This window comes from Nicotiana attenuata, unplaced genomic scaffold (assembly GCF_001879085.1).
Source record: "Nicotiana attenuata strain UT unplaced genomic scaffold, NIATTr2, whole genome shotgun sequence".
Lineage (NCBI taxonomy): Eukaryota > Viridiplantae > Streptophyta > Magnoliopsida > Solanales > Solanaceae > Nicotiana > Nicotiana attenuata.
The window spans coordinates 224,566-250,572 of NW_017671457.1; the positions used below are offsets into that span (position 1 = coordinate 224,566).

Here is a 26,007-nt window from a genome sequence, read left to right on the forward strand (position 1 = left end):
TTGGCTGACTTTATGGCCGATTTCAGTCTTGGGCTGCTGCCTTTCGCCACCAAAGAAGCGATGATGGTGTCGGAATCCATATCGGGAGTCTGGACCTTGTTCACAGACAGAGCTTCCAACATGAAAGGGCCCAGATTCGGGGTAGTACTAATAACACCCTAGAGAGAAACCCTGAGGCAGGCCATAAGAATTGTTCCATTGACTAACCATGAAGCCTAGTATGAGTCTTTGATTGCAAGACTTGAGCTGGCCCGGGACTGAAAGCCGAGGTCATAGAAGTCAAATGTGATTCCTAACTGTTAGTCAATCAGGTATACGAAATCTACGACTCCAAAGAGGAATGCATGCAACAATATGTAGTGAAAGTCCAGACTCTGCTGTCACGGTTTAGGGAATGGTCAATCACCCACATCCTGAGAGAAGAAAATGCAGAAGCTAACGTGCTGGCCAACCTGGGCTTGTCCACAGAGATGAAGGTATCAGACTCCGGTATGGTTGTGCAACTCATCCATTCCGTATTGGACGTGGATGGTTACTATGAGGTAAGTGCAACTAATTTGGTCTAGGATTGGAGAAATGAGATCATTGACTATCTCGAGCACGGAAAATTACCCGAAGATCCCAAGGCATCCCGGACGCTACGCACTAAAGCAGCCCGTTACTGCTTCAGGGGACGCCAATTGTATAGAAAGTCTTTTCAGGGCCCGTTGGCCCGATGTTTAGGAGCCTCCGAGGCTAATTACGTCATGAGATAAGTTCATGAAAGAATCTATGGAAATCACTCGGGTGCATACTCCTTGGGATAAAAGCTAATTAGGGCAGAATACTACTGGCCCTGAATGGGACAATACACTAAGACATATGTTTAGAAATGCGATAAGTGTCAACACTACGCGTCATTGGTGCATCAACCAGCAGAACTTTTGCACTCGGTTTTATCGCCATGGCCATTCATGAAATGGGGAATGGACATAGTCGGTCCGCTGTCGTCGGCTCCTTGAAAGGTAAGATTTCTTTTGATTTTAACTAACTACTTTTCTATGTGGGTTAAAACAGGTCCTTACTGAAAAATCAGCGAGTGCGAAGTGGTCGATTTCCTGTGGGAGAACATAATTTGCAGATTCGGGATACATACAACGAGCCACAATTTATAGGCGCAAAGGCCATAAAATTACTTAGAGACTTGAAAATCAAAAGAATCACATTATCGCTATACATTCGAGCGCAAACGGCCAAGCGGAATCAACAAACAAAGTGATTATTCAAAATCTAAAAAAGAGATTGAAAGCAGCCAAAGGCAAGTGGCCGAAGATTTACCAGGAGTGCTACCGAATGACGGCCAAGTCAAGCACGAGAGAGACACCTTTATCTGTCGTGTGCGGAGCAGAAGCCCTGATCCTGGTGGAAGTAGGGGAACCTACCATGAGATACTTCCGGGCGAACGAAGAAGCAAACAACGAAGCATTGTTGGTCAGACTGCTCGATGAACATAAGGACTTGGCACATATAAGGATGGTGGACCAGAAACAAAGAATGGAAAGATACTACAATCGAAGAGCCAATCTCTTTTATTTCAAAGAAGGAGACTGGTTTTAAGGAAAGTAACTCAAAACACCTGGGAGCTCAACGCAGGAAAGTTGGGTCCAACGTGGGAAGGCCCCTACCGGGTTTCAGCCGTTGCCAGGAAAGGATCATATGAATTAGAAAATCAAGACGGAGTAAAATTCCTAACAGGAAATGAAGCTTGCTATCAGATCAAAGATTATCCAGCCATTCACTAGTGGGACCTTCAGAAGAGCAAGACTTCCTGTGTTCAAGTTCATATTCGAACACGGGGGAGGGGGGATGATATACGTCAACATGACTGCCACATAAACTGGGACTACAAAATCCGAAAAAAAGATGTATCATCGGGACCGGGGACTGCGCAGCCAGCCCGTAGAAACAAGTTTTACAAGTTAGCCACAAGTAATGGCAATTATTTTTAGCACACACGCTTATGTACTTTTGAAAATGGAAGTAATAAAGTAAAGTCCTTTTATTTTTATCTTGTTTCTTGTCCAAACGATGAATTAATTTTATCATTTGAAAGTTAATCAAGTACTTCAAATGCTAGTGTCGGAATGAATAGGAGACGTCCCCTTCAAGAGCACTGTAAACATAAAAGGGCCCTCTCTTATGAAACACTCACAGTAAACGGTTGGTTCCAAAAGAATTTATGCCCGGATCCAAATGCCGTCGAGGAAAAATGCACCCAAAGCCTTGCATAGCTCAACGCAAAAAAGTAAAATTTGCTCAACGCTTAAATGAAAAAGCACTTTTATATAACAATCGTGCCACGCAGCACAAGTACAAAAGCATGAAAAAGAAGAACAAAGGCAAAATAAAGCAAAAAACTGTAGAGATTAAAGGAAAAAGATAAAAGATTTTGATTTTATCAGATTGTATGATCTTTAGGAGATATAGATGTAGATATTTTAGGAAAATGTTTAAACAGAAAATCCCTTGAAATCAGGAATCTCCTTGAGTCAAGGGATTGTTACCATCTTTTGTAGAATTCTTCTTTGTATAAATTCATGACTCTTGTACAGATTTGATTATTAAATAGAAGAATAATTTTCTACTCAAGCTTTCATGGTATCAGAGCCAAGAGTGAAAGAGACTGGTGCTGCAGATTCAACTCGTGCAATCATGAGCCTAAGCGGAGATACATCAAATTACTCATTCTAGTTAACTGTCCACAAGCTGAATGAACGGAATTATCTGGAATGGGCTCAGTCCGTTAAACTGGCCATAGATGGAAGAGGAAAACTGGGGTATTTGACCGGAGAAACTCAAAGGCCAAAAGCCGAAGATTCAAAAGCCAGCACGTGGAAGTCTGAAAACTCACTCATCAGCGCATGGCTGATTAATTCCATGGAGCCATCTGTAGGTAAACCTTACCTTTTCCTTCCCACAACAAAAGATATTTGGGAGGCTGTGAGAGAAACTTACTCAGATTTAGAAAATTTCTCACAAATCTTTGAGGTAAAAACAAAACTGTGGAAGTCTAGACAAGGGGAGCGTGAAGTTACTGATTTTTGTAATGAGATGATGTCTCTTTGGATAGAGTTAGATCAATGCTATAATGATGAGTGGGACTGTCCAACTGATAGTGTTAGGTTTATGAAAAGAGAAGAAAATGATCGTGTGTATTTATTTTTGTCTGGGTTAAATAAGGAGTATGATGAGGTTAGATCCCGGATTTTAGGAAAGAAACCATTGCCAACTCTTAGGGAAGCTTTTTCAGAGATAAGGAGAGAAGAGAGTAGGCGGAAGGTGATGCTAAAACCAAATTTAGATTCAGATTTCAAAATGCTAGAGAACTCTGCACTAGTTGCAGTAAGAAATGAAACTGAAGGGGATAAAGAGAAAAAACCTTGGTGTGAACATTGCAGGAAGCCGTGGCACACAAAAGAGACATGCTGGAAAATACACGGGAAACCTCCAAATTGGAAGAAAAAAGGGAATGATGGTCGATTTGGCCAGCCACTTCACAATCGAGCCTTGTAGGTTTTCGGGGATGACAAGGGCCAACAGACTACTTCAGATTTACCTCAGTTCACAAAGGAACAGTTAGAGTTTCTGCATAATCTTTTGCAATCTCCACAAATTCGAGGTGGAAGCACTCCAAGCCAACCAACTTGCTCATTTGTCCAAAGAGGTATCCTACCCTTGGTCTTTCTTAGTAGTAGTGCCCCACGAAAATTCCCTTGGTTGCTTATTCCGGAGCAACTGATCATATGACTAGTTGTTCCCAATCCTTTTCCACATATGTCCCATCTGCAGGATATAAAAAGATTCAGGTGGCAGATGGTTCACTCTCGGCAGTAGCTGGGATGGGAACAGTTAAAATTTCACCCCGTCTTGTCCTACATGATGTTCTTGATGTTCCTAAGTTATCATGTAATTTATTATCAGTAGGTAAACTTGTCCGTGCCCTTCGTTGTCGTGCCATTTTTGAACCTTTTCGTTGTGAATTTCAGGAACTAATCTCGGGGAGGACGATTGGCAGTGCTAGAGAAAGTGAAGGTCTTTATGTCTTCGAGGATGGATCTAATTTTAGTTTTCAATCTCCAAGTACCTGTTTGAACTCTAGTTTTATTTGTAATAATGTTATGCTTTGGCATTACTGGTTGGGACATCCTAGTTTTTTCTATTTAAAAAATCTGTTTCCGAGTTTATTTAATAATAAAAGTCTATCTCTTTTCAATTGTGAAGTTTGTGAAATTGCGAAGCATCACCGAACCTCCTTCCCATCTAAGCCATATAAAGCTACGAAACCTTTTCTCCTAATTCACAGTGATGTTTGGGGACCATCTAGGATTCCTGCCATGACAGGGAAAATATGGTTTGTAAGCTTTATTGATGATCATACGAGACTTAGTTGGGTATACTTATTGAAAGACAAATCTGAAGTCAAAGAGATCTTTAGAATGTTTTATACTATGATTGAAACACAATTTTAGGTGAAGATACAAATATTTAGGAGTGACAATGGAAGAGAATACCTTAATGAAGCATTAGGGAATTTTTTCTTAGAAAAAGGCATAGTACATCAAAGATCATGTCCAGATTCTCCCCAACAAAATGGGGTTGCAGAGAGAAAAAACAGACATCTCTTAGAGGTTACTAGGGCTTTATTACTTACTAGTAATGTTCCTAAGTATCTCTGGGGGGAAGCTCTTCTAACTGCCATTTTTTTTATCAACAGAATGCCTTCAAAAGTTTTACATTTCAAGACACCTTTAAGTGTTTTTCAGGAGACTTTTCCTTCCTATAGGTTGATAAATGATTTACCTTTGAAAGTTTTTGGATGCACTGCTTTTATTCATAAACCGAACTCAAGGGTAATTAGATCCTAGAGCCAAAAAATGTGTGTTTGTGGGATATGCACCAAATCAGAAGGGGTACAAGTGTTATGATCCACATAAGAGAAAGATATTTACTACGATGGATATAACCTTCTTTGAGTCTGATCCATATTTTAAGTCTCATCTTCAGGGGGAGAAATTAAGAGAAGATTCGCTTCAATTTCTTGATCTTTCTGAACCTAGGAAAGAATCAGATTCTAGATTTTATTCAGATAAGGACTTTAGTGTTTTATCACCGAAATTAGATGTTTTAAATAGTGAAAATCTGGAATCTGAATCTTTAAGGAAAAATTATGACATTAATACAAATAAAGCAAATGATCAAGCAGGTACAAAAGAGCTTATTGTCTACTCAAGAAGGAGCAAAAATCAAAGACATGAGACTGGAACTACTCGGCATTATCAAGAATCTGAACCCCAAGATTCTACTAATCCTCAAGGTAACTCCCCTATAAGCTTATTTGAGTCTAGTCCTGTCCAGTCTGATTCTAGTGATCTTGACCTTTCCATTGCCTTAAGGAAAGGTGTCAGACATTGTGCAAAGTATCCCATATCCAATTTTGTGTCTTTTAAAAATCTTTCTCAAAAGTTCTCTGCTTTCTCCTCACAATTATCTAGTGTGGAAATTCCAAGAAATGTGCAGGATGCTCTAAAAGTTCCCGAATGGAAAGAAGCAATTCTTGAGGAAATGATGGCTCTTGAAAAAAAAACGTGGGAGGTAGTAGATTTGCCAAAGGAAAAGAAGATTGTTGGTTGCAAATGGGTATTCACAGTAAAGTTTAGATCAGATGGGTCCTTAGAGAGATATAAGCCACGTCTGGTGGCCAAATCTTTCACACAAACCTACGAAATTGACTATCTCGAGACATTTGCGCCGGTGGCAAAACTAAATACTATTCGAGTTCTTCTGAGTATTGCAGTGAACTTGGACTAGCCTCTTCAACAACTTGATGTAAAGAATGCATTTCTTAATGGCGACTTATTGGAAGAAGTCTGCATGGACCCTCCTCCAGGATTTGAAAATAGGTATGGCTCGAGAGTTTGTAAATTGAGAAAATCTTTATATGGGCTAAAGCAGTCTCCGAGAGCATGGTTTGACGGATTCACCGAGTTTGTAAGGAAGCAAGGATATGCTCAGGGACAAGCAGACCATACAATGTTCACAAAGCACTCAAAAGAAGGGAAGATAGCAGTTTTAATAGTGTACGTAGACGACATAATTCTAACAGGAGATGACTCAACAGAGATGGAAGCCTTGAAGAAGAAACTTGCCTCAGAATTTGAAATCAAAGATCTCGGACTATTGAAATACTTCCTGGGCATGGAGGTAGCTAGATCAAAAAGAGGACTTGTAGTTTCTCAACGTAAGTATGTGCTTGACTTACTTGATAAAACTGGGATGAGCGGATGTCACCCAGCAGAAACTCCAATAGATCCAAATAAAAAATGGAATGAAGGAGGGAAAACCGGTGGACGTAGGACAATATCAAAGACTAGTTGGAAAGCTTATCTATTTATCACATACAAGGCCAGATATAGCTTTCGCGGTAAGTTTGGTAAGCCAATTTATGCATTCTCCTCGTGATGAACAATTGGAGGCAGTTCATAGGCTATTAAGATACCTTAAAGGTTCACCAGGGAAAGGATTATTCTTTGGAAAAAGTGAACATCAAAGGATTGAAGCTTATACAGACGCTGATTGGGCAGGCTCGATCTCAGATAGAAGGTCTACCTCTGGATATTGTACCTATGTATGGGGTAATCTTGTGACCTGGAGGAGCAAAAAACAGAATGTGGTGGCCAGGAGTAGTGCAGAAGCAGAATTTCGTGCTATGGCCAATGGAGTATGTGAGATAATTTGGCTCAGGAGAATTTTAGAGGATCTGAGAAGACCTGTTACAATGCCTATGAGACTATATTGTGACAACAAAGCAGCAATCAGCATTGCTCACAATCCAGTACAACATGATAGAACAAAACATGTTGAGATAGATAGACATTTCATTAAAGAAAAAGTTGAAGATAGAGTAATCTGCATGCCGTTTGTTCAGACTTCTCAACAAATAGATGATATTCTCACTAAGGGGCTATTCAAGCCACAGTTTGAATCTCTAGTTAGCAAGTTGGGCATGATTGATATATATGCACCAACTTGAGGGGGAGTGTAGAGATTAAAGGAAAAAGATAAAAGATTTTGATTTTATCAGATTTGTATGATCTTTAGGAGATATAGATGTAGATATTTTGGGAAAATGTTTAAATAGAAAATCCCTTGAAATCTGGAATCTCCTTGAGTCAAGGGATTGTTACCATCTTTTGTAGAACTCTTCTTTGTATAAATTCATGACTCTTGTACAGATTTGATTATTGAATAGAAGAATAATTTTCTACTCAAGCTTTCAAAAACTAAACTAATGCGTCCCCAGAACTTGGGGGAAGAGAAGCGTATGCGCCCCGGGAGAAGTAGGCGGATTTGCCACTGGCTCGGAACCTTGGCCTTCTTCATCATCCTCTTCAAGTTCCTCCTCAGTTCCCGAGAATGTGGAACCAGAACCAGAAGAGTCAGTTGCATCAGGCTGAACCGGGAGGCCCCTTCGGGCAGTTGACTCCACCTCACTGGCCTTGGCGATCTCGGCATCAAAATCAATGACGCCCATTTTTGGCCTCTTCCAAGATTTTTCTCCTCATGCTATACATTGAATATGTTTTTTCAACAATGAGGGAATTTGCTCGGCGCTGAAGCTTTGTCTTAAGTGATCAACCTCGATCTTGCAGCCTGAAGGCTGACATCAAGGTCATGAATAGTGGAGTTATAAACTTTATTGTGCTCCATGATCCTCTTATACTTCTCTTCCATCTAGGCACGCTTCTCCTCAGCTTTGGAGTTCAAGGCTGCCTCCTAATTTTTTAGTCTTTCAGTAGAGGCAGCCTCGCTCTCGGCAGCAGCAAGAACATCATTTTGGACCTCGGACCACTTTGCCTTGGCCTCTTGAAATTGTACCCTTAACAGGGCGGCCTCTTGGCTGAGGGTCATCACCTCTTTCTCACTCTGCTGCAGCCGAGCCTCCAATGCACCAGCTTCGGCAGCTTGTGCTTCCAGTGCTGGGAGGCGAGCAGCAATTTGATCTCGCTCGGCCAACAGTTGATCCCGCTCGGATGTGAGCATTTCTTTATTGAGGATCAACTTCTGAAGGCCCTCAGAAGCAAGGAAGTTAGCCTGCAAAGGAAAATCTCAAATCACAAACCCTATAATAACAAGACAAGAAGAAGCAATAAAAGGATCAAATATCATACCGCTGCTGCGTTGTGCATGGCGTTGTTTACCATACACTCCCCCAAAAGATAGTGTATTTTGTTCTTATCCTTCACTGAAGCCAGCAGCTTCAGGTAATTAGCAAGTTCCACTGGCCAGGAAAGCAGATGGCGCTCGGTAGAAATTGAGAGGGAGATATGTCTCCTCCTTTGAGGATCCACGGAGGGCGGCGAATAGTTATGCCCCAAATTCCCATGGTCCGAGGACTGGGGAGGGGGAACATCCTCCTCTCGGGTGTCTGCGGTCGGTGGGAATGATGTAGCAGTTGCTGGTGCTGAAGGCATGAATAGCGAAGAAGAAGAGGAAGCTGATGGCATTGTAGGTTAAGAAGAAGCAGCGGCAAAAACAGTGCCAGTTTTTGGTTGCTCAACAACCGAAGATGGAAGAGGCCCGGTACCCAGCCTCACAATACTGGGAGCAGCGACTGGGGTTCACAAGAGAGAATTGGCATCTTCCACTATATCACACTCTCCCCAGAGCGCTTGGACGTCATCCTCGATTGGTGTTATTAGCTCTTCAGATTGAGCATTCTGTTGAGATAATGAAGGTCGTCGTCTCCTTTATAGAGAAGCCCCTTCATCACTGGCTCCCCGATCATCATCGATCACCACAGTGGCTGCGACTGGCTCGGGCGCGACGTTCTTCTCCCTTTTATTTTTACCCTCGGCCGTAAAAGAACGTCGCCTTTTTTGTTGCTTGTTCTCCGAGTGGAAGCACTTGCACCGAAAGCAGGTCCAATGGCACTCGATCGGGTGAAAGCCTCCTGCAGCAACCTCGCCGCATCTGTGGGTTCAGCCAAAGCGTCCTCCTCGGGGACGGTAACAGAGCCCTGCGGAAGACCTGAATTTAATGAAAAGAGAAGTTAGTTAATTTTCTTATACGCGAGGTAAAAAACAAATTAGTTCGAGAATCAACTTACCATGATTGCCTTCCACCCGTATTTGAGGACCAGTTCTTTCCACCAGCGGGTCTCAGGCGTGGTAATACCCGAAATCTTCTGGACCTTGTGGTCCAAGCCTTCAACCTTTAGTGGTGTCCACCGAGTTGCTGAAATAATAAAGAGAGAAGGATTAGTAACAACATGAAACAAGAGAAAATGCAGACGTTGAACTTATGTGTACGAGTCCATGACTCCTGGAAGGATGGAGTTGTAGCCGGGATAATATCCCTGGTGGAAACTACAACGAACCGCTCCATCCATCCACGGTCGTTGTCATCATCCGTGCTGGTGAGAAAAGAATCGTGACCACATTTGCTAAAGCTTATCACTTCCCACGAAAAATCTTGGGCGAGTATAGGTTTATCATTCGAGCCAGGGAAAGCTCTTCCCCTTTCTCCTGGCATAGCCGCCGAAGACAAGCTACTGTCCACCACACAGAAGGGCTCTCCTGTGCCAGGCAGACTAGATAACGGAAGCAAAACTCCAAGATTACGGGGTCAAGTCCCCCGCTCAATGAGAATGGGTCCGAAGTGAAGGGGAACGTGTAAACATACGTAAAACCCTTCTTAGTGAAGGTTACTCGCTCCGCCAAATCGGGAGCGATGATGTTCAAACATGGCAACCACAGTCTTCCTTCACAGCAGGAACGCTAGAAGGACAAATCGAAGAAGGGTACACACCAACGGCCCATGTGCGGGAGTTAGCGGAAGAAAACTTCTCTTCAAAGTCCTTGGTTGTACTAAGCCTTTTGAGAATAAAGGTTCTCACCGTAGGAGGGGCAGTATCATCGGTGCTTTCTTTATTTTTTTGAAGAGCTTAAGTTCTTGAAAGAAGAGGTCATGGTTAGTAGAAGGAAGTAAGAACTCTTCGAAGAAGAAGGTTAATGAGGAGTGAAAACAAGGAAGAGTTGAATGCAAAGAAGTTGAGAGAGTTTTGAAAAACTATGAAGTGTAAAAGAAGAAGAATGAGGCGTATAAGTAAAGGAATATGCGGTATAATCGTGGCTATGATTACCTCGAGAACCGGCGAAAGTGTTGCTAAATCGTGGAATGACGCGTGTTCGGGGCATTAAATGCGGAGAGACGTGCATATAATCAAGCGTTAGAAACTTTTCAGAGGGGATCAGAAAATTTTCCGCCAAGAAAGGTATCTTCACCAACTTTCCGATAACACAAGGATGTGCCACCGGAAAGAAGGGGGACTATCTGTATAGGGTAAAATCAGTTCATATTAAATACTTGTATAATGGAGTGACAAGTGGAATCAGAGACAGACAGAAAGTGAGACAGGTGGAAACCGAGACCGTGGGCAGTAGCTTCGGTTGCCACCGGGAAGCCCCCGAAGGAAATATTGCTAATAAAGACAAACGAATGCCTGTCACCCGATAGCATTCAATGAAGAATATTCTGCAGTATTAAATACGCAGTCCGTTATAGAGAATTTTGGCATTCATAGCTTGCCGTTACACGTTCTTCAATGATCCCCCACAACTGTCATTTAAGAGGGCTTGATCCTAGGACCTTGTTCCCTAGGTGTAACTTTAAATAGTGATTTCAACAACCATTGTAAGGAGGCGAACTTTGTGACTAACTTGTGATATATACTATTCAAAAGCTCAATAACACTTTATTTCTTGTCTACTAATAATTGTATCACCGCATTCAGGAGTGTTGCTCCTATAACCAAGCTATCTGCTGTTTTATCTCGATTTCAACGCTAAGTCTTGCATTTTTTTAATTTATTTATTATTTTTGGGATCAAATCGATTCAGTTATCTTTAAACCACGTTATAAATTCAACTGTACCATTTTACAGGTAAACAATGTTATTGTCAGATGTGTTATGTTGTACCGAAAGACAACCGTTCATATTGTAGCATATTGTATCTTGGTTATGTGGAACTCTGCAAACAAATTTAATAATTTATTTATATGTTAAGCGTTTTCAAATGAAATGACATAAATATTCTTCTCCTAAACGTGATTTTTTAGGGTGAAATTAAAAAATAGACAGATTTACAAGTGGTAATTGAAAAATAGTCACAGTTTCAAAAGTAATCGAAATTTGGCCATTTTTCATGTAAAGATAAATCTAAACGAAAACTGTTCAAAATTTGAAAAATATTCCAGCATAATATATTGGTCCAGCATAATATATTGGTCCAGCATTATATGCAGGAAGTTCATACACAAGTGCTCCAATCTCTATTATATTATGCTAGAACTTTCCATGTGCTGGAGTTCCAGCATAATATGCTGGAAGTTCATACACAGGTGCGCCAATCTCCAGTATATTATGCTGAAACTTTCCGTGTTGCAGCAAAATAGTGGTTATTTTTTAATAATTTTAAAAACGCTAGCTATTTTTCAATTATAAGTCCGAAAACTGACTAGTCTATGCTAATTTTACGATTTTTTTAATGCTTTTGAGAGAAATAGAAAAAAGTAGGTTATTCTCAAGAGATAATTTTTTTGAAAAACACTTTTAAAAAAAATACTCAGACCAAATACTAATTACTGATTAAAAATATTTTTTAAATTATTTAGTCAAACATAAATTGCTTCTTAACAAAAGTATTTTTTTAAACCACTTTTTGAAAAAAATAAAAATATTCAAAATGAGCTAATTTTAAAAGGTTGGCCAAATGCAAACCTTAATCTTGTGATTAAACTACTAGTATGAGTTTTCTGGTCTCAACTCTAAAACCCTAAAGCACAACCCCATTTCCAATTCTATCAAAAATTCTCCCTTTCATTCGGATTTAGCGAGAAGATCATAAACGATTTATACCTCGAAAGCGAACTGTGAAGGGGAAGGTAGAAAATGGCGTTCAGATCAAGAGAAATAATGAAAAAGCTAGTGAAGAATATAGGCGGAGAGCAGAACTTGGCATCTGGAGTTAAACAACAGCTCGAGAAATGCGTGCCAAAGAGTAAAGTCGTGATGGGTCGGGCTCAGCGTGGCCTCTTCGCTGGCCGCCACATTCAGTTTGGCAATCGTGTTAGTGAAAAGGGTGGAAATACGTGAGTCATTCCTTCTTCTTCTTCTTATTAGTATCCTCAATTTAATTGCAATTTTTCTTTTCGGCGGTGGGGGGGGGGGGGGGTTTATGACCACGAATTTATTGGCTAATTGTGAGATGTTGAGAAGTTCTTTTGCAGATACACTGAGCAAAAATTCGTAATTGGCTAAAAGTTACCATAACGCGTCTTCTGTGTTACTGTGTCGATATGAAAAATCATCTTTTAGATTTATAACGTCAAACACTTCAAAGAAAAAAAATACAATTTAATGTTCCTGAAATGGTTTTATGCCTTGTTCTTCACGAGCCTGTTGCGCTTCTGTAACCCGAAACTGACGCATATGAGAATTTTGTAATTTTTGGTTAATGTGTAATAACAATTTGGAAGGGTATTCATTTTGAGCTGCATTTGGCTATCTGAGAAGTGCATTTTGCGCTTTCAGTTTGCTTGTATTGCCTGATTCAAGAATCCCCTTCGTTTTGACTGTTCCAGTAAATGAAAAGAGCAGTGAACATGAAAATACTGGATCCTATTAGTTCTTATTAAATTTGTCTGTTTCCTTTGAAATTTTGGTTGAAGTACACGTCAGCAGTTAAAACATCCTTCTCCTGTTTCTGGTTTTCTGGCTTCTGAGGATAATTCTCAAATCAGAATTTTGGTGTATCACCAAAATTTATGTTCTAGACATCAGTTTCTTGAGGTGAGTACATACGAATTTTGTGAACAAAGTTTGAGAATAATGCAATTAGGCAAGACCTAGCAGCAGACTATCTCTTTCTATTTCAAGAACTCTATCCTGCTCTTTGACACTTCTCAGTTTGGTTTGTTGAACTACTGTCAAGTATTCTTTCTTTGAGAGTAGTATGATTCTGAATGGTGCTTCCATGTTTTGGGAAGGTGAAACCTCTAGATAAGAATTTCTTAAAATAGTACTCTCTAAATGTTACTTTAGGTTTCTGTTCTTATTTTTATGTTCAAGCAAGAATTGTAGGCAATGTGATGAGCACCAATTTTGGCCTACATACTCTTAAGAGGTCCATTTTTAAATTGGAAGAAAATAACACAACCCCCTCCTTTTTCTCCCAGCGAAGCCCCAAAAGAAAAAAACTTGGAAAAGAAGTTGCTGTTAGAGTATGTCATTTGGAAAGATTCTTTTTTGGGAGAAAATGGTGTGGGGAGGGGTGGGGTTTCCTACACTAGTTTGCAACAATAATTTTGCATTCAGTTGCTTATAACGCTAACTCCTTTGATTGTTGTGCTCTATTCTCCAATTTTGCTTTTTCTCATTTTCAAACGTTAGTTTAGATAAAACTGTGAAGCTTTCTACAAAAAATGAGTAAACTTTGTAGGGAGTGGAAGGATGGATAAGGTAAGGATAGAGAAATTGCAAACATCTCTTCCCACTCTTCTTCTTGCAGTACAAGTTTCAACCTCCTCCTGCCATCGCGAATCATTTTAACTTGCTGAATAAATTGCACTAGATCTGGGTTAAGATTTGGTGGATTGATTACATCTTGCGAGCTACAGAGAACTAGAGATAGAGGAGAGAGATTCTCACGAAGTTTGACATTCCCTTTGCTTCATTATATGACACTGCTGATCCGTTTTTCGTTCATTCAAAAGGATTCATTTTATTTTTTGAATTGGTAAGTAAAGATATTATAAATGTAAACGGCAATGCACAAAGATACCCCTCCAAAAACAAAAAGAAGGGTTCCTTCCTAATACACATTCCATTTTGCCACTTTTATTTGGAAATGGTTTAATTTTAACATCCCCATTTTGTCCTTGGTGTTTAGTGTCATGCTCCTATAGGAATAACTTGGCATGATGAGTTACTTTTATATGTGTAATATAATATTTACTTATGTGTCAAAAATCTTCCTTTTTTTTAGTTTTCGTGCCTAATCAAACACCGTAAGTCCATTATATAAATGAAATTGAGGGAGTATATGTTTTTGGGTTATTATGTATGCAAGAACAGGTTTCCCTGGAGAGAAAAGATGATTTGATCGTATTCAAAGGGCTACCCTCATTGGAGTGCAGCAGTGCCTTGTTTAATTTGTCGTCAGCACTCGGGAATATATCTGGAAACTACGTATTGATTCCCCATTTTCAAAAGATCACCACAATTTGTGGGGTAACTTCTCTCAAGCTTATAAAAATGATGTTCCTCTTGAAACGAGTTTCCCAATTTCTGGAAGACTAAAAACAAGAGACTGCAATTAGCTTTTCTGAGTTGCGTAAATGATATCATCCCTGTTTTGTTTAGAATGTCATAGGATTCAATGATTATGGTTACTTGTCAAATGAAGTATTCTATTTGCATGATCAAATCAGCATGTAAATGGTTCTAGCTACCGTATGCACCTTCCAATTTTAGCAATGATCTTTATTTTAGTTTCAATTTTCACCTTTTCTTGAGCCGAGAATCTATTGGAAACAGTCTCTACCTCGCCAAGTAGGGGTAAGGTCTGCGTACACACTACCCTCCCCAGACCCCACTTGTGGGATTATACTGGGTATGCTATTGTTGTTGTTGTTGATCTTTATTTTAGTTTCTACCTTGTTTTTACCCTTTGCAGGTGAAACACATTCCCGGAAGAGAAATTTTACTCCCGGTTCGTTTTACCCCGTTCATTAGATAATTGACAAAATCCAACCTAGTATCCATCTGTCCAATTTTTGGAATTCTCGTATATACCTGGACATAGCCAAAACTCTAAAAAGTAATTGTTTGAGCAAATTGGTGCTTCAGTCATATAATTACTTCTCTTCTCTGCCTTTGCATACCTTTGTTCCTAATTTTTTTTTAAAAAAAAAGTTGTTTGTCTTCGATAGCCTTAGAATGAATACCAACTATCAAAAACTGCAACAACTTATTCAGTGTAAATCCCATAATTGGGGTATGGGGAGAGTAGTATGTACGCAGACTTACCCCTACCTTGAGAATGTAAAGAGGTTGTAGACCCTCGGCTCAAGGAAAAGCGAAAAACGAAGCAGTAGCAACATGTAGTAACATCAGCAAGATAACAAGAAAACGTCTCGTCAAAGGCAAAAAGCTCTAAAGAGCGCTCTAGGTCTATGGGGACTTTATGCGCAAGGCGCAGTTCAAGTGTAGGCTTTAGTTAAAAAGGGCGCAATCAATTAAAAAAAAGTAAAAAATATATATGTAATGCAAGAAAGAAGTAACAGATTCATTTATGATGTTTTCCTTAGTGATTAATATATTCTTTTCCTATTATATTTATAGTTTAGTACCGCTTGATTCAAGATATCACTCAGGGGTAATGAGGTACACGCCTTAGTGCCTTGCCTACAGTGAACCGCAACTTAAGCAAGGCGAAGCTCCCTCCCTGAGCTTTTCTGAACTTCAAGGTTTAAGCGCGCCTTATATGAGCCTTCGACAACACTGAAAGAAACAACGGGTAGTAATAGAAATCTAAAGAACAAGAAAGTACAAGGAAAACACTAAAACTACTAGTAAGGACAAGGAAAATGGACGACTACTTACTAACCTTCTGCCCTAGTTCTTGACCTCCGCACCCCCTATCAAGGGTCATGTCCTCGGTAGGATGAAGCACCGTCATGTCCTACCTAATCACCTCTTCCTAATACTGCTTTGGCCTGCCTCTACCTCTCCTCAGACCCACCAAGGCCAATCTTTCACACCTCCGTACTAGGGCATCTGTGTCTTCCCTCTTCAGAACCATCTATGCCTCGCTTTCCGCATCTTGTCCTCTACAGGAGGCCACACCCACACCCACCTTGTCCCGAATATCTTCATTCCTAATCTTATCCGTCCTAGTATGACCATACATCTATCTCAACATCCTCATTTCTGCTGCCTTCATCTTTTGGACGTGGGAGTACTCTGCCCCGTCTAACTACCGCTCTATAGAGCCTACCTTTAAGTTTAGATGGCACATTCTTATCACATAGAACATCGGATGCGAGCCTCCATTTCATTCATCTCGCTCCAATATGACGTGTGACATCCTCGTCAATCTCTCCATTTCTTTGGATTACTAAGGTACTTGAAACTTTCTTTCTTCGGGATGGCTTGTGTATCAAGCCTCACGTCCACATCCACTTCATGAATTAAGTCTAAGTATTCTGTCTTGGTCCTGCTCAACTTGAAACCTTTAGATTCCAGGGTCTGTATCCAAACCTCCCACCTCGTGTTAACACCGCCTCGCTTCTCGTCAATTAGTACAATGTCATATGCAAATAACATGCACCATCTCTCCTGGAATGTGACGCGTCAGCGCGTCCATCGTCAAGGAAAATAAAAACGGGCTAAGGGCTGATTCGTGATGTGATCCCATCACAATTGGAAAGTCTTCCGAGTCTCTTCACACTGTCCTCGCCCGGGTCTTAGCTCCATCATACATGTCCTTAATCACCTAGTGTAAACCACAGGAACACCTCTAGCCTCCAACCTAAATTATTGAATATTGGATTAAGACAGGTCTAAATGGAGCGGCATGGATAGTGAAGATTCATATAGCTGACCCCTTGGAATTGAAGTGTCATTGTTGCTTATTTAGCTCTGGGTTCTGTCTTAATAGCAATGCTTTGTTGGCATTCAGTGTCTGTATTTTATCTGTACAAATGTTTTTCCTTCTTATATTCTGATGATATTTTTCCTAGACTGCTTTATCAAAAAAAACAAAAAATTCCTGAACAAAAGGATATTGTGGAGAATTGGTTTAGCAAGGGAGATAACGAGTGTTCGATTTCTTTAGGGAAATTTAACCTGGTTATCATCAAATTCAAATATAATTACCTATAGTTCTAAAGATTTTAGTTGGCTTGCAGATGCTCTGGTAAATGTGTAGTGTCTGCTGCCTTTGGATCATTGTTGTTTCTAGCTTCTCTAGGTCCCATAGATAGAAAACATAAGTCAATTTTTATCTGCAGTTTGATTCCGATCTTATGTGGTGAATCATAACAAACTGCTATTGTTTACTTTTCTAAAAAATACAACTGTGATTGCTTATGAACAGGTCGAGGAGGAATTGGAAGCCTAATGTGCAAGAGAAACGGCTTTTCAGCTATATCCTAGATCGACATATTCGTGTGAAGGTGACAACTCATGCCCTTCGATGTATTGACAAGGCAGGTGGTATTGATGAGTACCTACTGAAGACACCTTACCACGAGATGGACACTGAATTAGGCCTCTTCTGGAAAGCTAAGATTGAGAAGTTGTATGAGGAGCTTGGAAAAATGGAGGTAGTATTCTTTACACCTGAAGATGAAGCAAAACTTGAAGAGCAATTTAGGGAAGTAAAGTTGGAAGAACGAGCAGCCCGTAGGGAAGCCAGGAGAAAGATGTATGGTTGGTCACCCAAATCCGAGCTAAAAGCAGATTCTGAAGGAACTGATGGAGAAGGGAACCTACAATCTGATTTCCATGAAGGGATGGTTGCCAATGCTTGAAAGCATTCGGGCGACAAAATGTTGTAGGTTTCTGAGCTGCTTCCTGATAGTGAAGGGCTTCTTTTTTGGTCCTAGAATGTTTTGTATTCCTGGCTAGCTTGAGTAACATGAATTTTGCTTGCATCTGGCTTTGTGTAAACTTCTCTACCTTGATAGCAGGCCTAGTAAAGGTGCTATTCTTGATATAATAACGAGAAATGCTACAACTATTTCAATACTTTTGTTAAGTGGTGTGATTGACTCAGAGATATACGTGCAAACATGTACAATAGAAAGTAGCAAAAAATAAATTCTCTTAAAAGAAATTTCTACTAGGAGTTGCTCTTCCGATTTCTTCGGATATCCAATCTTTATCATATTCATTGATACTTATAATTCGTTTGAGGGACAGAGAAGAATTATAATTTCAATATCCTACGTTATGAATCAAGTTACTTAGAGATGAGTTGAGTTAGATGACGAGATGATGCAATTATTTGTTTAATGAATTGCTTTACATTCTTCCTTATGTGAGCCTTTCCGAATGATCTGATTTTCTTATATAATTTTCCCAGCTGCTTTCCAGTTTTTCTTTACTTGGAGGCCAGTGTTACATAAATGGTTGATAAAGATTGTCAGGCAAAACCAAATATAGAATAATAAAATAAGAGCAACATACTAAAAAAAAAATCATCTTGAAATAATGGCTGGAATTTCACCTTTTAACTGGAAGCTTTCCCAAATGAAAACTAAGGGGTAAACAAAGACAAGTTAAAGCTCCTACATATTTTGTCTATTATCATACTACAAAACTTTCCAAAGTGTAACCCTGGCAACATAGAGAATTCAATAATGTGGCCAAGATTTTTTTCATGTTGATGATTCAAATCCATTCTCAGATGAAGTTCAGTAGGTGACAAGACCTCTAGGCCTTTACATCAAAACAACGCAAACGGTGTAGTTGATACATTAGCTGACAACTTATGTCGTTGACTTGGAACACAGTATTAAAATGCAATTTTGTCTATGAAAGAAAGCTGTCAATATGAGGCTATGAGCCATATCTTCTTATTCTTGCTTAAGGTTTAGTATGATTCGTAACTTCTTTTTTTCCGTTAGGACATTCCACTTCCTTGAGAAATTATTCAGCTATTTGGATCTGTACTTCTACATGTGCATTTTTCAAGTGATAAATGTATACACGACACATGCCTAGGAAAGCATTCACCTTTTGGGATGTGTCCTTTTTTCGGGTGTGTTTGTAGCAAACATCCCAAAATTATTCAGTATTAATGTCAAGGTGTAAATGGCTTCAATTACGTGTGAATGATAAGTTGTCTGAAAATTCAATGTTAAGGACAAACATTCTCCGCATTTGTGACAAATCCCCTGCTATTTTGATGATTGCATTTTGACAAAACTCCTATGAACCCATAAGAAAAGGATGCAGGAAGTCTTTTGCTATAATGTGGCACAATCTCACAAAAATACTTTAAACTCGGAAACATCCACATAAGTCGATTTTTTCTGTCTGGTGAAGCTACAAAATTGGATATGAAGACAACTTCTATCACCGTCTTTTTTGGGGTAGGGCTGTAGGAGGCCGAATATTAGGAATGACAAGCAGCAAAATGTTTCTCAAAATAAGTTAGCAACAAAACGTAAAAACAGACAAAACAAACTTGTTAAGATGATACACCTCTTAGATCCTCCAGCCAGGAAAAAAACTTTACCAGCCAAGCTTTTGGATTATTGAAAGGCCACATACGACTGTTATTGAGTAGATACTACAATCCATGAACAGTGCATTCATAACGTTTTGCAATAACAATCCCAGCTCCAGAGCCTTCCCAATTTGATCAACCATACCAGCAGTAGGGATACTGTTTGCCGCTTTTTGATTCCTTTGGGACCCTGCTTCTTCTTCTACGAGAAGGCGTGCAATAACAATCGATATGTTGGTCAACAACAGCAGCAGAAGAGGTCTAAAGAATATGACCACGTTGAAGAAGTGGCTGTTATAGGACACAAGAACCAAAATGGCAGCCACAAGAGAAAAGTTGAGGCGAATACTCTCAGAAGCTGCAATTGCAGAACTAATTTTATTTGGGGCGAAAATATTGTGATAGTTGCTCTTCAGTTTAAAAAATTGACCACCCTCAGAAGCAGAAAGGCATGGAGGATTCACAGGAGATGAATCCGGAAATAACTGCTCTTTGCCATCAAGATCCAAGGCAGGTGCACTTGAGGTTTCAATGTTCGACTCACATTTTCGCATGAATGGAGTTGTTCTGCTTTTGCCATCAGATTCATTATGCTCACCAGGCTCAATTCCACGGTCATTATCGGGCAAAAATGGTCCAGAAGCCTCACTCCCACTAACAGAAACTGTGAAGTAGCAATAAATGAGTGACAAGTATAATGAGCACTATCCTTTATCGAAAAAGAAAGTAAATACTAATAACACAAGCACTAGCCCACAGCATCACAACATAACTCTCACCAAGCTCACATACTCATTCCTTCCAATTGGACAAAATCAGAATTTTAAACCGAAAAGTTATTGGCAAGAAATCACAGAAGAGACTGGTCCAATTGTCATAATTTTATCCATGCCATAATTTGTCTAATTTAGAAGTCTGGGTACTGACTTTCATTACCTCCAAATATTTATACTTGTTTCTAAGTCTAGTTGTGAATCAAGGATATTTTCCATAGATGCATTTCCAATAGTTCTTCAAATATCCAGCATTAAAGGTACTATAACAGGAAACCTCACCATCAGTGCTCGCTTTTTTTTTTTATAAGGTGAAGATTTTATCAAAAACAGTATCAAGCTGATACAGTAAAAATACAAAAATAGGGATGCAACACGAGAACTAATTGAATGTCTTCTTTAGCTTCTCAATTATAAAACCTATTTATCTCAGACCATAGTTTTTTACACATATCTTTAGTATTTTTGCTGTGAAAGAATCTATATATTGTTACTTACCCCCTACATCCCATTTATGTGGCGGTGTTTGACTAGACACGAAAATTAAGAAAGGAAAACTTTTAAAACTTGTGGTCCAAAACAAGTCATAATTGTTTGTGTGACTTTCAATCATCTCCTTAAGGGTACAATAGGCATTTTAAAGTTAAATTGTTTCTAAATAAGGAAAGTATGACATTCTTTTTAGAATAGACTAAAAAGGAAAGTATGAAATATAAATTGGGATGGAGGGAGTATTCGGTATCCATTATCCAAACTTCTAAAAAAAGAAAAGTAAATAAGCACCAAAATTTTAAAAATTGAGCCTTGGCAAATCAGGTGATCTGGGAAGGATGAAGCATATAACAATAATAACATGATTCATGCAATATTCTGCACCTGTAAACCACAGCATACATTCTATTTCTTGTTTATAAATATTACCTTCCTCTTGTAAAGCCCTCGTCTTAGCACTATCTCGTAGAATATTGGAGTAATTACTGGGATTCTTCTTATGTCAATAGATAAGAGCATACAACAAAAACCAGCTTTTCAAAAGAGAAAAGCACAAAAAGAGGGCGAGGTCCATGGGAGGAAGCAAAAAGAGCAAGAAGTAAAGGTGCGCGCTTCTTTGAGATGAAATGCTATGAATTGTCCAGAGAAAACTACAAAATAGTGGCGACGTCCATGGGAGGAAGAAAAATGCAAGAAGTAAGCTTCTTTGAGATGAAATGCTCCAATTACAGAAAATAGAAAATATCGAACACAAATGAATTTAGTCCTACAATAATCAAATTGTAACTAAAATAACTAATTTCATTATCCTGCATACAAAAATGCAGATATGAATCCAACTCTTCAAAATTGAGATTTAAAGAACCAACAATTTTTTGCGTGTCATTTTTTTGAAAGCGCATCGATTCACTCATAAATTGATAACTCCTCGCTTAAAATAGTTTCATCGCTTTAAGCGATGTCTCTTAATGACACCGACCCATTTCAATCCAATCCGTGGCCGGAGTATAGTTTCAATATTTACATACTATCAACATAAATTGGATATAAACTAAGTAATGTTAACACCGTTTCACCGGATATGCAATAAAATGATTTCATTTCTCAAAAAAGAAAAAAAAAAGTTTATCATGTTACTATACTTCAATGATACGAACTTGAGACCCACCTTGACCTAAGAATCTATCGGACCATTTTCCAGGTGCCACATATATATATGTATATATACACACACACACACACACCAACATTGCTAGTTTTACTGAGCATCGATTTCTAGTTCTTCCTTCAATTGTAATCTTCTAGAAGCTTCCATAAACTCAAAAAATTCTATCAGTGGAGGCAAATGCCTAAGCTCGGCAGAATTACTCGCTACTCGTGCTGGGAGGAAGTAGTAGGTACCCCCGGTGGATTAGGCGTTCTAATTGAAAAACTCACAAAATCCTAATTACTATTTTTTTTGGACACAATACACCAATTAACTACAAATAATTCGTTCCCATTTTATGCCTCATCTGTGGTGTTATTCGGTTACACTGGATCTATTCAAGACTTGATAGAAATATTCCCTGATTTATTGAGCCTAACTCAGTGCTCCACAGCAAAACAAGCATTTTCCAACATTGTACAGCACCAATGCAGGTCATTTAGAATTTCAGCACGAATACTATGGTCATCTATGTTGTCACTTTCTATTATTATGGTACTTCTGGTATTAACTTGGATAGTAAAAGCTCATCAAGAAAGAGGAAGAAGCTTTGATATGTGTTCCGTTGTCCCTAAATCCGCCTAACATGCCAAGAAACTTGGCCAAAAAACAGATATTGTGCAGGCAATGTAAAGAAGATGTAGATGTTTTTCTTAGTAAGAAACTTTTGATAGCAAAACAGACAAAAAAGTAATTTAAATTGAATTATCTCTTTACAATCGAATATTTACAAAATCAACTAAAAAATGAAACCAAGCAAACAATTCGCAAAACAATTGATGTGAATATAAGCGTGCGTACCGGGAGACGATTGATTGGAAGGGAGGTGATCGCGAGAAATCCATGGAGGGCAAGAGGCGGTGTGAGAATGCCGAGATTCCGATCCCGGTCCCGATCCCGATTCCGTTTCCGATGATAGAGTTGGGATCCTGCCGGTGATAAGGGCTAATCGGTCATTCCCTCGTTCCACAATACGGCGCCGTCGGGTTTCTCTGCCGTTCGTCGCCATTATTATTCGTTCGTGGGATAAAAGAATTGAAGGATCGTCGAGGGACGAGTTCTTTTCTTATTCAGATGCATTTTCATTAGTTTTCCTATTTTAACCTTCATCTTTCTGTCTTATTACACGTTTTGCACCAAATAGGCAAGAAATTGATATTTGATATTACCCCTTATCTTATAATTTTTCCAATTTGTCTAGCCTTATCCATTATTACTCTCTTGTACACCGTATTATTCATTCTCCTCCTCCTTAGTACAATATGGCAAAGGCGGAGCCATGATTTCAAGCTTATGGGCTCGAGATTTTAATCGTTTTAAGTTATTGGTTCTAAATTAGTAATTTATGCATATTCCATGACTTTTTAAGACAAATACAAGGTTCGAACTAAAGCTACTGGGTTCAGCCGAACCCGCTCTCAGCACTCTAGCTCCGCATTTGCAGTATGGGGTCGTTTGGTAGGAGGTATTAGAAAAAATAATGCAAGCATTAGCTCTATGCACTACTAATACCTTGTTTTGAACATTTTTTCAACTTGTGTATAACTAATATACTTGTATTAGTTATACATCATACTTGGTATTGTCCTATGTATAAGGGCCAGAAACATTTGATTCAATTAATCACAAGATAAATGTTTTAGTTGTATACTATTAGTGTCTCGGGGACCAAAAATGCAATCTCCAAAATGCTTTGAAATTTGAGTAAAATGAAATATGGCCACTGGATTTTCTACAAATGCAGAATTTGGCACCAAATTAACTACAAATTGTATGGTCTTCAGTTCCTTAATGGAAGAAGTTCTTTATAGAAAGAAGGAACTTGATCGGTCAATAAGTAAAAGATCATGTGAAGTTGTATCACTTAGAGCATTGGATGGATAAGATCGCTTCACTTTAATCAGAGTCTCAAGTTCAAGCTCTGGGTTCGAGCTCTGGGAATGGAAAAAAATTCCGATAGAGAGCGTTTTCCCCTTTAATAAGTCCAAGGCAGCACGAAAACGAATTAGTTGAAACTCCAATGCAGGAACCGAACACCGGATGAGAAACCAAAAAGATATGTTGCAACTTACAGATTTGCTGGATTCAATTAACCCAGAACCGAATGGATATTTAGAACCATCTACCAATAACGGATTCAATTAACCCAGAACCGAATGGATTTTGAGGACAAAAGGACTTTGCTACTATGCTAGTTGAGTTCTATAAGTATATATGTTTGAAATAAACTTCTAACACGAACGAGTATTTCTTTTGACAAAATGGAGTTTTGTTTAGGGTTGTTCATTTGGATCGGATATTCGAAATTCGAACCGATCCGTCCAATTTCGAATTTCGGATTTCAGATTAAATCGGATTCGGATTGTGTTTATTAAAATTTCGGATTCGGATTGGTATAATTTTAATCCGATCCGATCCGAAATTCGAAATTGTTAGGGCATATATAAATACTAAACTTTAATTTCGGATAGTTAATACTTCCTTTGCATTTTTCTCCAAGTTATTACCTTTACAATTGATGGATTTAGCTATATTGGCACCATAGTATTCTCGTAATTGCAGAAACATGAATTTTTCTTATTGTATTGTCTCTTTACAAAGAAAATATACATATGAGTTTGCAACTTTGAGACATAATAATCTTATCCGAAATCCGAAAATCCGATCCGATCCACACTTTAAAATCCGATCCGACCCGATATTAATTCTGATAGGATTCGGATTGCATTTTTTAGAGTCCGAAATCCAAAATCCAAAATCCGAATCTGAAATGAGCTAAATCTGATCCAAGTCGATCCATGCACAGCCGTAATTTTGTTATCAACAAGAGAAGGTTGTAGCTTAGGCTGAATCATCAACCTCTAATAAAATATAACAACAACAGACAAAAGGAAACGTATGGAATAAGTACTAACAAGAAAGGTTAAAATTAAACGTATGAAATCTATCTATATAAAATAGGAGAAGCAAAAGCACTACATTAAGATAAGTGTCTTAACCACAAAAAGCCAAGTGGCATTGTTAAGACAAAATAAACTACTTTTCTAACAAATTTTTTTTTTGAATTTTAAATTTTGAATTAATTGGTTACACTACTTGAATTAATAAATATAGATATCTTATAATTATCAGTAAAAAAAAATACAAAAAGATGTTATACTAAATTGGAAATTTATTAATAATTCATACATCAATTTAACAATATTATTTATATATATATATATATGTAGTATAAGAATTATAAAAATAAATTAGAATTATTATGAGAAAAGTTGTATATATACACATAACTAAAATCAAAATAAACAAATAGTCATAAATGAAGAATAATAAAAGGAATCAATTGATATCGTAAAAATACATATACTAATTTACTTTCTCGTGTAAGAAAATTTAGTTAATAAATAGAACTCAAACTACATTAAGACAAGTGTTTTAACCACAAAAAGCCAACTGACATTGTTAAGACAAAATAAACTACTTTTCTAACTAATTAATAAAATGTGTTTTATATACTAATGAAATTTCTCATGTTGGAAAATCTATCTATATCTATCTATATAGAATAGGAGAAGCAAAATCATATTATTGTGCCAAGTGTCAAAATAGAAATAAAAACAAACTTTAAAACTTCCAATTTAGTGTACATCTACTTTGACTCCCAAGTTTGTTGGTATCTTTTTTTTAATTTGTTAAGCCTGAAAATTCAAAAAAGAAAAATTACTTTAATCCATGTCTGGAGTTGACTCCCGCATTTGAAATTTGCCGTTTTGCAATATAGACAGATTTCAAAAATAAACCGGAAGAAACAATTTTTTTTAAAACAACGATCATCTTCCCAAACGTGGGTATCCTAACCTAATCCATAACTTATCCACTTTCTCCATAACTACATCAACAGTTTTATGCGGCTCTTTTTAATTCCTTTTCTATTCTCTTTTTGCTTTGGTCAGAATAAGAACTTTGCAAATATGGCTACAAAACTTCATGACATCAGACAAATTTCAAGCAACTCCATGCAATAGAATTTAAAAGTTACAGTAGTTCGAATGTGGGAAATCCTGGATCGCTACAAGCCTCAAATACCTTATTCGATAGAGTTGGTATTACAAGATGCAAAGGTAACATATTTTTAATTGCTTTCACTTTTTTCTTCCTTTTCTCTACTGTTATGATTCATAAAATTTCCAAAATTTTC

General features: G+C 38.3%; 2 protein-coding genes across 2 annotated transcripts; one reads left to right on the forward strand and one right to left on the reverse strand.

Moving 5' to 3' along the window:
* Positions 1–11,814: 11,814 nt before the first annotated feature.
* On the forward strand, positions 11,815–17,880 carry LOC109208411 (54S ribosomal protein L24, mitochondrial). Its single transcript, XM_019371520.1, has 2 exons — positions 11,815–12,189; positions 17,199–17,880. The coding sequence occupies exons 1-2, from the start codon at positions 11,990–11,992 to the stop codon at positions 17,632–17,634; spliced, it is 636 nt and encodes a 211-aa protein (XP_019227065.1). The 5' UTR covers positions 11,815–11,989; the 3' UTR covers positions 17,635–17,880.
* Positions 17,881–19,077: 1,197 nt separating this feature from the next.
* Positions 19,078–22,863, reverse strand: LOC109208412. The gene is made up of 2 exons (XM_019371521.1): positions 22,611–22,863; positions 19,078–20,001 (listed from the first exon to the last, which is right to left on the reverse strand). The coding sequence occupies exons 1-2, from the start codon at positions 22,816–22,818 to the stop codon at positions 19,343–19,345; spliced, it is 867 nt and encodes a 288-aa protein (XP_019227066.1). The 5' UTR covers positions 22,819–22,863; the 3' UTR covers positions 19,078–19,342.
* Positions 22,864–26,007: the final 3,144 nt, after the last annotated feature.

Excerpts from the sequence above, each read along its gene's own strand:
- LOC109208411 (XM_019371520.1), top strand. The coding sequence starts at position 11,990 with ATGGCGTTCAGATCAAGAGAAATAATGAAAAAGCTAGTGAAGAATATA. Across the intron at positions 12,190-17,198 it reads AGTGAAAAGGGTGGAAATAC|GTCGAGGAGGAATTGGAAGC; the intron begins GTGAGTCATTCC and ends GCTTATGAACAG.
- LOC109208412 (XM_019371521.1), bottom strand. The coding sequence starts at position 22,818 with ATGGCGACGAACGGCAGAGAAACCCGACGGCGCCGTATTGTGGAACGA. Across the intron at positions 20,002-22,610 it reads TTCCAATCAATCGTCTCCCG|TTTCTGTTAGTGGGAGTGAG; the intron begins GTACGCACGCTT and ends GCTACTTCACAG.